This window comes from Euphorbia lathyris, chromosome 8, assembly GCF_963576675.1.
Source record: "Euphorbia lathyris chromosome 8, ddEupLath1.1, whole genome shotgun sequence".
In the NCBI taxonomy this organism is placed as follows: domain Eukaryota; kingdom Viridiplantae; phylum Streptophyta; class Magnoliopsida; order Malpighiales; family Euphorbiaceae; genus Euphorbia; species Euphorbia lathyris.
The window spans coordinates 23,819,954-23,832,172 of NC_088917.1; the positions used below are offsets into that span (position 1 = coordinate 23,819,954).

Genomic DNA, 12,219 nt, shown 5'->3' on the forward strand with positions numbered 1-12,219 from the left:
AGTTGTATTCCTAGTCTAAGTGATGTACTAGGATTATACTTATTGTTAGTAATGTATTAGGATTATACTTACTGAGGTATTTATACCTATGATTAATTGAAACCTTAATTAAGGGAAATTACAATCACTCAATATCTCTCTCTATCTCACTGATTCCTCTCTCTCTATCTCAAACTATTCCACAATATCAACAACGATAACATCATATAGGGCTTCATTAACAAAAAAAAAAAAAAAAACATCAATATATAGTGGTAACTTTGGTTTGAATTTTTTTTTTTTGAAAATTATCATATTTTATTGATAAATTTTATTGATAAAGTCTAATAGACCGGAATGATAATATAATTTCTTCCTCACCTAAATATCTTTTTAAAAGTCATTTTGTAATTTTCCTTTTTCAAAAAAAAAAAAAATAATAATAATAAACGTCATGATTTTTCCTTTTTCAAAAAGGAAGTCAATTAATTAAGACATGGAAAAGAATGTTATAAGTATAGTATAGTATACTAATGAAATAATTAGGGGAGAAGCAAAAACATAGAATAAACTAAAATAAAAATAAGGTCATAGTCATAATTTGTTGAAAACAGTCTGCTAGCTAATGCTTAGAAAGTATCCCAACCACTATAACACTAATTAATCAAAAAGAATAAATCTTTAACCAAACCAACCCACAAATACTCTAAATTACTCCTAAAAAAAAACAAGATGGAATATCATATCATATCATCACTTCACTTTCTTTCTTTCTCTCCATGACCTCTCTATCTCTATATATATGCAATAAAATCAATGTGTTTGAGATCCTAAATCCTTCTCCATTTGTGTTAATTTAGTAATTAAGTGTGCTAATTAATCTGTAATTAAGAAATGAGTTCATCATCAAAGAAGAATGATGAAATGAGAAGGGAATCAGAAGGGAAGTCCATAGCTATCATTTTCAGATATGCAGATTGGGTTGATATATTGCTTATGTTGTTGGGTACTTTTGGAGCCATTGGAGATGGCATGTCAACTAATTTTCTACTTGTCTTTGCTAGCCGTTTGATGAATAGTTTGGGATTTGGTCAAACCCAACAAAATCAATCTGAAAATTTCATGCTTCAAGTTCAAAAGGTCAGCAGTCTAACTTTTTCTTTTACTTTTCGGGCGGAGTAATACATCTGACCAATCAATTGATATGCATCTCTGTTTTGATTATTGGGGTGTATTAATTCCGGAGAGTACAGTAGAAGTTCTTCTCTTTTCTCTCATTATCTATCATTGATTTCTTTCCTTTTTTTCTTAACAGTGCAGTTTAGAGTTTGTGTACTTGGGATTAGCAGTCATGGTGGTGGCTTTTATGGGTAATTTCAATAACTTTTACATAAATTAGCTTTCTTTTGCTTTGGTTTCTTAGGGCAAGACTACATAACTATAAACATCAAATAAAACAACCCTATAAATGTTGTCATTTCGTGAAACCCTAGAATGCCCTAATTTTTTCCATATAAATTTTTACTCTCCAAAATATATGAACAGAATACTGTTTATCAAAAGCTCTCTAATAGTCATCTAAATTAGGCCATAAGTTCGATTATTAATTTATTTTGAAAGTATAATCTAACGTGATTGCAGTATTTTATAAGGGCCATGAATTATTTGATTTAGAAGGAAACAATCAGACAACCCAGTTAGATCATGATGGAATGAATATAGTAAAAAAGAAAGATTTCAATGTGTTTATACCTTTGAATTTCTATTGGATCCCTCAACCTATCCATGAGACATAGCGTTTTAGATGAAATATATTCCGTCGGCTATTTCAACACCTCCAAACCATAATTGTTTTACCCTCTAATCTCCTTTAGCACCCTATAGATTTTGTTTCTAGCTCCGTTCCTAGTTTAATTTATAACGTATATAAAAAAATCTAAACTTGGAGAGAGAGAGTTAATATCTAATCAAATCTAAACTAGGAGAGGGACAAGTTAATATCTAATCAAACTCAAACATGACTAATAAATTAATTAAATCCTATCATGGAACCGATTGAAGCTTATAGTTAAAGTCTAATTATAAATCTTACATTAACCTCTAACACACTTTTCAGGCAAATGCCTCTTGGGCTTGCAACTGTGTATACAGACTCATCTCACAGTGTGTTTTCTAATTCCAACAATTAATGAGGTTGCTAGGTCTAGAACCCTCTAAGTTCAGTCAAAAAGATTTTTTTTTCTTTTTTTGCTGAGAGGAATTACAAGCACTAAAATCAAGAAAAAATGCAGAAGGATACTGTTGGAGCAAAACCAGTGAAAGACAGGTTTTAAAGATCAGATACAAGTATTTAGAGTCAGTTCTTGGACAAGAAGTCGGGTTTTTCGAGTCACAAGAAGCAACTACTTCAGAGATTATCAACAGCATATCAAAAGACACATCTCTAATCCAGGAACTACTCAGTGAAAAGGTAATCAATTCATTAACCAAAACATTCTTAATTAGCACTAATTTTGAACTAATCTATGAAGATGAACATGAATTTCATCAGGTACCAATATTCGTGATGCACGCAACAGTATTCATGTCAGGAATTGGATTCTCAACATACTTTTCATGGAGATTATCAATAGTAGCATTCCCAACACTTCTGATTCTAATAATTCCAGGAATGATTTACGGGAAATACCTTGTTTACTTGGCAAAGAAAGGAGAAAAGGAATATGGAAAAGCTAATGCAATAATTGAGCAGGCATTGAGTTCAATTAAGACAGTGTATTCGTTTACAGCAGAAAAGAGGATAGTGGAGAGATATAGTGGGATATTGGAGAGAACATCAAAGCTTGGAATAAGGCAAGGAATAGGGAAAGGGATAGCAGTAGGAAGCACAGGGCTTGCTTTTGCAATTTGGGCGTTTTTAGCATGGTATGGAAGTCGTTTGGTGATGTATAAAGGTGAAAGTGGTGGCAGGATCTATGCTGCTGGCATTTCCTTCATCTTGGGTGGATTGTATGTTCCCTTTTTCTCTTTTATTTTCTTCCTTCTTATTTTGCATTTTTGCTTCACTTCTACTATTAGATTAAATTTTGAATAGGATTGTCAACGAGGTAGAGATTTTTGGTCCCGGTCTGGAATCCATTCCAACGGGGATAAGAAATTCCAAAAATTTCCCTTGTGAGATAAGAATTGAAAACCTTTTTTTTTTTTTTATAAATCCCGTGTTGGGATGAAAGCGGGGACGGAGATGGAGAATTCCTTCGGAGGAATTTGAACACTTACTCCATGAGGATCTCTAAAATTAGTTTAAAAAAAATATAAATATTTTATATTTAATAAATCTAATTAAAATATGGATTAAAAAATTATACATATGATTTGTATTTCATTAAAATTTTAAGTTATTATAAGTATATTTATTAATTTGATATTTTAATTATTTTATATAACTAAATTTTTAATTAATATTTAATAGAAAAATAAAATCCCTAAGAAATAAGGTTGTAGAAATCTTTTTCTCAATTCATATATGTAGACGGGGACGAGCTAAAATTTCTGCCCGGTTTAAAACTCTAGTTTTAAATTTTATTAACAAACAAAATTATTACACCATGTGACATGAATTTCTAGTTTAAAATGACTTCTTTCAAATAAAAATTTGGATAAAGTAGGAAAATAGTATTAAAGTTTTTGGAAAACAGTAAATTTAGCCTCCACGATATAAATTAGTACAATTTCAATCTCAGAACTTGTCAAACAACAGGATAAAAGGTCTCACTAATAGAAATTGACAAATTATATGATTGTGTCGTTAACCTCTATACACCTAGACTGTTACGGGTTAGAAATTCTAGAGAGTAATTGTAGAAGGATTAACAAAACGATAATATGATGTGTCAATTTTGTTAGTTAGGCACGTTATTTGTTAGACATTTGGAACTAGAATTCTGTTATTTTGCACGTGAAGACTAAATTAGTTATCCCCGATAATTTTGAAGCTATTTTGGTACCTAATTACCTCAGTAAATAATCTACTATACCTTAACAAAATTTAAAATTTAGGAACTAAATCTTATTACTTTAGGATCAAAAATAAAAGAAATTTACCTAATATAGGAGCAAAAAAAAAATGGTTTATATATATAATTGTGATTATTGACAAAGGTCTATTGCACCAAAAAATATATGATCAAGAAAGATTAAGCTTTTTTCTTAAAAAAAAAGAAAGGTTAAAGCTTTGAAAAGCAGATTTGTTATCTTTAATGCAATGATGAAATTAGGATTTTGCATTAAAACAAAAATAATGATGCTATCATTTTTGCTAAAGTTTCCATATTTTGCATTAAAAAAAGAAAAGCTATAATTCATCCACTAATTAACTTATTTTAATAAAACCTTTTCAATTATGGGTTTGGGGGCTATTCATAAACAGGACTATATATCCTTTTTTGGTTATAACAGATTAATAATTAATTAGGAAAACCTATGAATTATTAGTATATATATAGCCTTAATAATTAATATACTTTTTCTAAATTAATCTGTAGCAAATCACATCATAGTAATTTACCATTCTAACTAACAAAGTAAAATGACAGTTATAATTCGGTCAAGATTAGTGCGAGTTTCCCTTTTTTTTTCAAAGATTCTAATTATAATTCCCCTATAAATTAAAAGTCTAATCTGCTTTTTGAAAGTTCCTTTTTATATAGTTATCATCAACATGTGTAATCTTTTTTGGAAAGTTGAAGTTTTTTTTAATATATATCTATAAAAAAACTTAGAATATGACCATGTTTTTTTTAATTTTTATATATGGAATATTCGCATGTTAATTATTATTCAGTATTAATTCGTGTTGTTTGGTGTAGTGCTTTTTATCTAGTCATATGACCAAAATTTGAATTTCATCAATTTGCTATTTCTGGTAAAGAAAAAAGAAATAGAGTATCAATTTTTGTTTTGTTCTAAAACGCGTATCAACCATTAATTAGTAGTTTATTCATGTTAGTCAAACTCTCTATCAGCAAAAAGGAATTCTCATTTTAAAGCATAAACATATTTTTAGAAATATCAAGCACTAGGAATAACCTATTTTGAATCGCTTACGAAACTTTCAAAATTTGATAAAGAATTTTGGAAAACGAAACTGAAATTTTTATTAATGATAAACTGTATAATACATCTGAAAATATGCTTTAAATTAGACCTGGCAATTGTCGTGTTTCGTGTCAAAATCGTGTTATCTCATATTTATGTTCCATATGGTTTTATATGTTATAAATGCTAGAAAAATGATTTTCGTGTCAATCGTGTCGTGTCAGTCGGGTTGGCTCTGTAATCGTGTTTTCGTGTCAGAAATTGCCACCTCTACTTTAAATGGATAAATCAAACCATAATCCTAGAGGTAAGAGAAAAGAAAATAGAAAAATTACAAAAAGACCCTTAAAAACAGTAAATTGTGTTTTTGATACCCTAAACAAATGAATTTGGCAAAAAAGCGAGGGAACTCATGCAAGGCCGGCTCATAATCGTTTGAGGCCATAGGCGAGATATAAATTATAGGCTCTTTATACATAAATAAAATTTTAAAACTACATATATTTATATAATTTTAATTTGATGAAAAAATGTATCTTTTATGGTTTTTTTACTCTTTGTAGTCTTTTTATTGCCTTCGTGGATTTTGTATTAGTTTTAGTTTGTTTTTGTGTGAGGTTTTATTGCTTACCGTTTTCTTACTATAGTGGTACTTTTTTCATCTAATTAAATGATATAACATTTTCATTAAAAAAATGATGAAAAAAATACCTTATAACTTTAGAATTTGTAAACAAGAGAAATATTCATGTAAACATAAAAATATTATTATCTTAAAAATTGCTTTGTCCCTTTTAGACGTAAAAATCACTAATTAAAATTTGTATTCAATGTCCTTTTAATTTTTTTTGGTATAACCATTCCATAAAATATTAATGATATACAATTGATGAAAAAGTATTATATGAGGCCCTAGGCAGCCGATTCTATTACCTAATGGCAGAGCTGACCCTAAACTCATGGTAAAGCGATTGTTGACATGTTTCCAATCAAATTAGAGTCCGAAAACTCAATAATCCGAAAGTCGCGAAGTCATCATACAATCATTCATTATATTTATCTAAAAACTTGAATGTTAACTCCTCTTCATCAAAATGTTCTTACATTAGTTTGCTCACTTATCATATGTTCTTACATCAGTTTGCTCACTTATCATTAATATTAAATTACAAATCTTAAGAGGAATCATGTAGCCATTTTTCTTAAATTAATTGACGATTTGAATTTTCTTTTTGCTCTTCAAATAGTCCCTTCTTTCTAAGTTATGGAGCTATTTTGCCGAGTTGCTTAGAGAAAGTTGTCATTACTTCAACACCTTAGTACCTGGTACTTGAACATTGGCTCGAGTCATTTTCTCTACCCGAAAAGGCAGGGACACTAATATAGTAGTGACTTGTATGACCACATTAACTGAAGTTGGGGTAAACTACATTTACAGCTCCCGGATTATAGTGTTATTAGCATTATCTTCTTTAAACTTTATTTGTTTGGTAACATAAATTTTGTATGTTACATTAATATTATAGTACATGATCTAGAAATGGGCATTTGATCATAGTTTATGCTGATCAATTTCAGATCACTTGGAATGGCAATTCCTGAATTGAAGTACTTCACAGAAGCTTCAGTAGCAGCAACAAGAATATTCAACAGAATGGACAGAATTCCAGAAATTGACAGTGAAGACACAACAGGACTCATATTACACAAAATCCAAGGCGAAATAGAATTCCAAAACATCAAATTCACATACCCATCTCGTCTAGATTCGGTCGTCTTCAAAGACTTCAACCTCAAAATTGAAGCAGGAAAAACAGTTGCTTTAGTAGGTGCAAGTGGAACTGGAAAATCCACTGCTATAGCTTTGTTGCAGAGATTCTATGATGCAAATGCTGGAGTTATTAAGATTGATGGTGTTGATATTAGAACTTTGAATTTGAAATGGATAAGAGGAAAAATGGGTCTAGTTAGTCAAGAACATGCCTTGTTTGGGACATCTATTAAAGAGAACATCTTGTTTGGCAAGATTGATGCTACTATGGATGAAGTCACTGCTGCTGCTATGGCTGCTAATGCTCATAACTTCATTCGACAGCTTCCCCAAGGTTACGAAACAAGGGTACGTATGTTCAAGTTCCCGATATTGACATATTTGTGGTCAATCCATGAATTATTTCCGGTTTTGTGGTGTTTTTAGTTCGTTCGGCCCGTAATAATGCATATGCCAATATTGTTATTGCAAATAGTTCGCCTTGTCAGATAGATGGACTACTCTGTCTGCGAGTCTGCCTATCTGACTTGCACACTGGTGGCAAGATTCTCGCCATTTGTCCGCCTTCGGATAGGCGGATTGGTGGCGAGATTCTCCATTTACAAGGAAATTAAAAATTCTCGCCACCACCAGTCTGCCTGTCTGATAAAGCTGTGTGCCCATCAGACAGACAGACTGTTTTGAATGCCTATAAAAAAATGTTACACGCATTATCATTGACTGGCCGAATGAAGTAAAAACACCACAAAATTGAAAATAGTTTCAAACCAAAATGAATAGAGAAATAGTTTAAGGATTTACCATTTTTCTGTGCTCCTATTTATGTATTTTTTTTTTTTTTTGTTATTTTGGAAACATTTCTCTATTTATGGTGGATTTGACATTATTTCCGATTTTGTTGTGTTTTTAGTTCATTCCGCCAATTATAATAGTGTGCTAAACATTTTGTGCAAATATTCAAAAGCAGTTCGACTATCCTTTGTGTGTCAGTCGCACAATCCACCTATCTGACTGACACACTCGTGGCAAGATTCTCATTCGACACAAGTGAATTAATATTCTTGCTATGAGTTCATTTGTCATGCAGGCGGACTAGTGACGAAATTCTCATTACATAAAAGAGAATTACAATGGTTGATTGTTTTGGATGTTTATGCAAAATCTTGCGTAACCATTATAATAAAAAATACCACAAAACTGAAAATAGTTTAAAATCCACCATAAATTTTGAAATAGTTAGAGTTGACCATAAATGTGTCAATGTCGCTTAAACTTGCTTGGTATACTTAGTTGCTAAATTTTGCCTTCAATTTGAATCTAATTGAAAAGGTGGGAGAGAGAGGAGCTCTTTTATCCGGCGGACAAAAGCAGCGAATCGCCATTGCTAGAGCCATCATCAAGAACCCTGTGATTCTTCTACTTGACGAAGCAACAAGTGCTCTTGACTCCGAATCCGAAACACTTGTCCAAAATGCTCTTGATCAAGCCTCAATGGGGAGAACCACATTGGTAAGTACTAATCAATAGATTCTTTTAACATTATCACTTACACTTCCTTCAAAATTGTATACATAAATGAACCTATTTCGCAGGTGGTTGCGCATAAGCTCTCTACAATTCGTAATGCAGACCTTATCGCGGTGCTTAACAACGGAAACATTATCGAAATAGGTTCACATAATGATCTCATCAACACAAAAAATGGCCACTATGCAAATCTTGCAAAGCTACAGCGGCAATTCAGCTGCGATGATCACGAAAAAAGTCCTGATCAAGCACGAATTTCGTCTGTTGGAAGAACAAGTGCTAGCCGCGGCATGATGAGCATGGGAACATCAAGTCCAGCTATGTTCCCTAGCTCACCTATACCTGTTTTCGAGCCCGAAAAACCTAGAACATCTCACCCTAAGCCTTCCTTTGCTAGACTCCTCTCTTTGAATGCTCCTGAATGGAAACAAGGCCTACTCGGCAGCCTCTCAGCTGCACTATTTGGTGCTGTGCAGCCTGTCTATGCCTTAACAATTGGTGGCATGATTGCAGCATTTTTCGCACCAAGCCACGACGAAATGAAAGCTAGAATCCGCACTTACGCAGTAATATTCTGCTCACTTTCCTTGATTTCAATGACCCTGAATCTCATACAGCATTACAATTTTGCTTACATGGGCGAGAAGCTAACAAGGCGAATTCGACTAAAAATGCTCGAAAAGATCTTAACTTTCGAGGCAGCTTGGTTCGACGAGGAGCAAAATTCAAGTGGGGCATTAAGTTCAAGGCTAAGCAATGAGGCCTCAATGGTTAAATCACTAGTAGCAGATAGGGTTTCACTGCTAGTTCAAACAACTGCTGCTGTCACAGTAGCAATGATCATGGGACTCGCGGTCGCGTGGAAGCTAGCACTTGTTATGATTAGTGTTCAACCCCTTACAATCTTCTGCTTCTACACTAGAAAAGTGTTGCTGTCTAGCATTACAAGTAATTTTGTGAAGTCACAGAATCAGAGCACTCAAATAGCAGCAGAAGCAGTGTATAATCATAGGATTGTAACTTCATTTGGGAGTGTGCATAAAGTGTTAAAATGGTTTGATGAAGCACAAGAGGAACCAAGGAAGATGGCTAGGAAAAAGTCATGGCTAGCAGGATTGGGGATGGGGTCTGCACAGTGCTTAACTTTTATGTCATGGGCTTTGGATTTTTGGTTTGGGGGTGTTTTAGTGGAAAGGAAAGAGATATCTGCTGGTGATGTGTTTAAGACTTTCTTCATTTTGGTAAGCACTGGGAAGGTTATAGCTGAGGCAGGAAGTATGACTTCTGATTTAGCAAAAGGTTCTGCTGCTGTGGCTTCTGTTTTCCAGATTCTTGATAGAAAATCTCTCATTCCAAGCTCCAACCATGTAAGTTTAATTGCTCTGCTCATTATTTTTGGATTCAACTTGAGGTCTTATTATTATGATTTTAGGGTTTGAGTCTTAGGAGCGGAATCTTGCCAAAAAAAATGGCAGGGGAAAGCTTCCCCCAATACATCCTTGTGGTGGGATCCTCCTCGGACCATCGCTTAGCAGGGACGCGTAGTGCACCATACCACCCTTTTTAATAGACTAAACCTTTCCTCTTTCATTTTAACACATCAGAACTAATAATAGGTTGAAATGAAAGATCAATGGATCAATCCATTGTAACAAGAATAATCAAAGGCTAGTGATTTTTTTGTGGGGGTAATATCTAAATTTGCCCTTTAACTTTTTGAAAAAGTACAAAAATACCCCCTAATGTAAAAAATAGAATTTATTTTTCTAAACATTTCAAAATTGAGCAATTTTAAACCCAGATAACTGTACATGGATCAGCATTTGACCCAGGTAATAGAATTCATAAACGTGAAGCTTACGTGAGTCCAAAGGCGAATGCATGAAGCACGTATATTGCTTGTGCATCCTCGGTCGTATGGGTGGTATTGCTTGTGCATCCTCCGTCGTTGGAAACCACCCGTGTCCACTCTTTTTTCTTGGATCATGTCTAAATTTGTCATAGTGTTTTTGAAATACTACAAATGTACTCATAGAGGGTGTTTGTTATGTGGGATAAATGGGGTGAGATAGCATACCGAGTCTTATCTCTCAAATGTTATACCAAAGCGGGGTGCATAAGAAGATGGGATAAACTCCTACAATTTTAATGAGATGGAGAAGTCTATCTTATACGTTGCAGCAAAAGCGTTGCACTTTTTACAAAGTTACCATTTTTACTTTACAAGCAATTAGATATAATTTGTGGCAATTATCAGGGTGGAGATGGAGCTAGTGGAAGGAGGATGGAGAAAATAACAGGAAGAATAGAGTTGAAGGAAGTAGATTTTGCATACCCAAGCAGGCCAAATACATTGATTCTACGGCAATTCAGGTTGGAAGTGAGGGCAGGAACAAGCATTGGAGTGGTAGGGAAAAGTGGGAGTGGAAAATCAACAATAATTGGATTAATCCAGAGATTTTATGATGTTGAAAGAGGTTCAATCAGAGTAGATGGGGTTGACATTAGGGAATTAGATGTTCAATGGTATAGGAACCAAACCGCGCTAGTAAACCAAGAGCCCGTGTTGTATTCTAGCAGTATTCGCGACAATATCATGTTCGGAAAGGTTGATGCGACGGAGAATGAGGTGGTTGAAGCTGCTCGGGCTGCCAATGCTCACGAATTTATCTCGTAATTATGCATTTCAATAATTAAGCAATTCAATACTTATCAAAAAAAAATAGCACTTCCTCTATCCCATTATATAAGTAAAGCTGCTATAGTATTATGGAATTAAGGGTTGTGGTTCATTTGATGTAGATCATTGAAAGAAGGGTACGAGACAAATTGTGGGGAAAGAGGAGTGCAACTATCGGGAGGACAAAAGCAAAGAATAGCAATAGCAAGAGCTATAATTCGAAATCCAACAATACTACTACTAGACGAGGCAACAAGTGCACTTGATGTTCAATCAGAGCAAGTTGTGCAAGAAGCATTAGATCGAATTATGGTGGGGAGAAGTACAATTGTGGTTGCTCATCGTCTTAATACCATAAAGAATCTCGATTCCATCGCCCTTGTTGCTGACGGAAAAGTGGTAGAACGAGGAACTTATGCTCAACTAAAGAGTCAGCGAGGTGAATTCTTTCGGTTAGCAACACTTCAAACTTAGTTACAGATTATCCTCCTCTATTGCTGCGCAAATGTAAAGAGAAATAGGGATCAAATTTATATGCCGATAGTATCATATCATTGGTATGACGAGTTGGACCCATAAGTTAATGTTACGTTGCAATTTAACCAATAAAAAAATATATTTTAAGTTTTTATTGGTTGAAATATAACGTGTCATTAAATTATTGATCCAATGCATAATGTGACATTAAATTATTAGTTCAATATATAAGGATGATATAGTATTCGTACGCTATCATTTTTCGAATGGAATGTACATGTTTGGTTTATTCGTCTATATTTCAAACTTAGCAGTTGTTGTTCTATCTTAATTAAACATTTTTAAGTGAAAAAGATGAACAGCTAGAAGAAGAAACAAAATGACACATATTTATTGCAGATTGCTAGTGAAGATAAAGAAATTACAAAAGTAATGGATTTGGGCTTTTTTGTAAAAGCCTTTGTGTGTTAAAAGCCCATTGCAGTGCTATAACTTTATATATAACTTTGAAATACATAGTTGGGTAATTTGATGGTTTATATATTGTTTGTTATTTGCTGGTTTGTTATTTGCTGATACGAATTACTGTTTGCTGTTTGAAAAAACTGTTTTTTCAAAATACAGAGATTTCATCCTGTTATAAAAGACTAAATAAAAGGTAAACATGAGATCACTAACTAAACACCTA

General features: G+C 33.3%; 1 protein-coding gene across 2 annotated transcripts; it reads left to right on the forward strand.

Annotated features, from left to right (window-relative positions):
• The first annotated feature begins 795 nt into the window (after positions 1 to 795).
• Positions 796 to 11,798, forward strand: LOC136202103 (putative ABC transporter B family member 8). 2 transcript variants are annotated; one of them, XM_065992574.1, is made up of 9 exons: positions 796 to 1,119; positions 1,295 to 1,349; positions 2,271 to 2,449; positions 2,531 to 2,988; positions 6,655 to 7,195; positions 8,177 to 8,356; positions 8,440 to 9,741; positions 10,632 to 11,047; positions 11,177 to 11,798. In XM_065992574.1, exons 1-9 carry the CDS (start codon positions 874 to 876, stop codon positions 11,526 to 11,528), a joined length of 3,729 nt encoding a protein of 1,242 aa, XP_065848646.1. In that variant the 5' UTR covers positions 796 to 873; the 3' UTR covers positions 11,529 to 11,798. The 2 variants fall into 2 exon arrangements, with proteins under 2 accessions (XP_065848646.1, XP_065848647.1); XM_065992575.1 differs by lacking the exon at positions 10,632 to 11,047 and having other exon boundaries at positions 11,177 to 11,461.
• Positions 11,799 to 12,219: the final 421 nt, after the last annotated feature.

Excerpts from the sequence above, each read along its gene's own strand:
- LOC136202103 (XM_065992574.1), top strand. The coding sequence starts at position 874 with ATGAGTTCATCATCAAAGAAGAATGATGAAATGAGAAGGGAATCAGAA. Across the intron at positions 1,120-1,294 it reads TCATGCTTCAAGTTCAAAAG|TGCAGTTTAGAGTTTGTGTA; the intron begins GTCAGCAGTCTA and ends TTTTCTTAACAG. Across the intron at positions 9,742-10,631 it reads TCATTCCAAGCTCCAACCAT|GGTGGAGATGGAGCTAGTGG; the intron begins GTAAGTTTAATT and ends GGCAATTATCAG.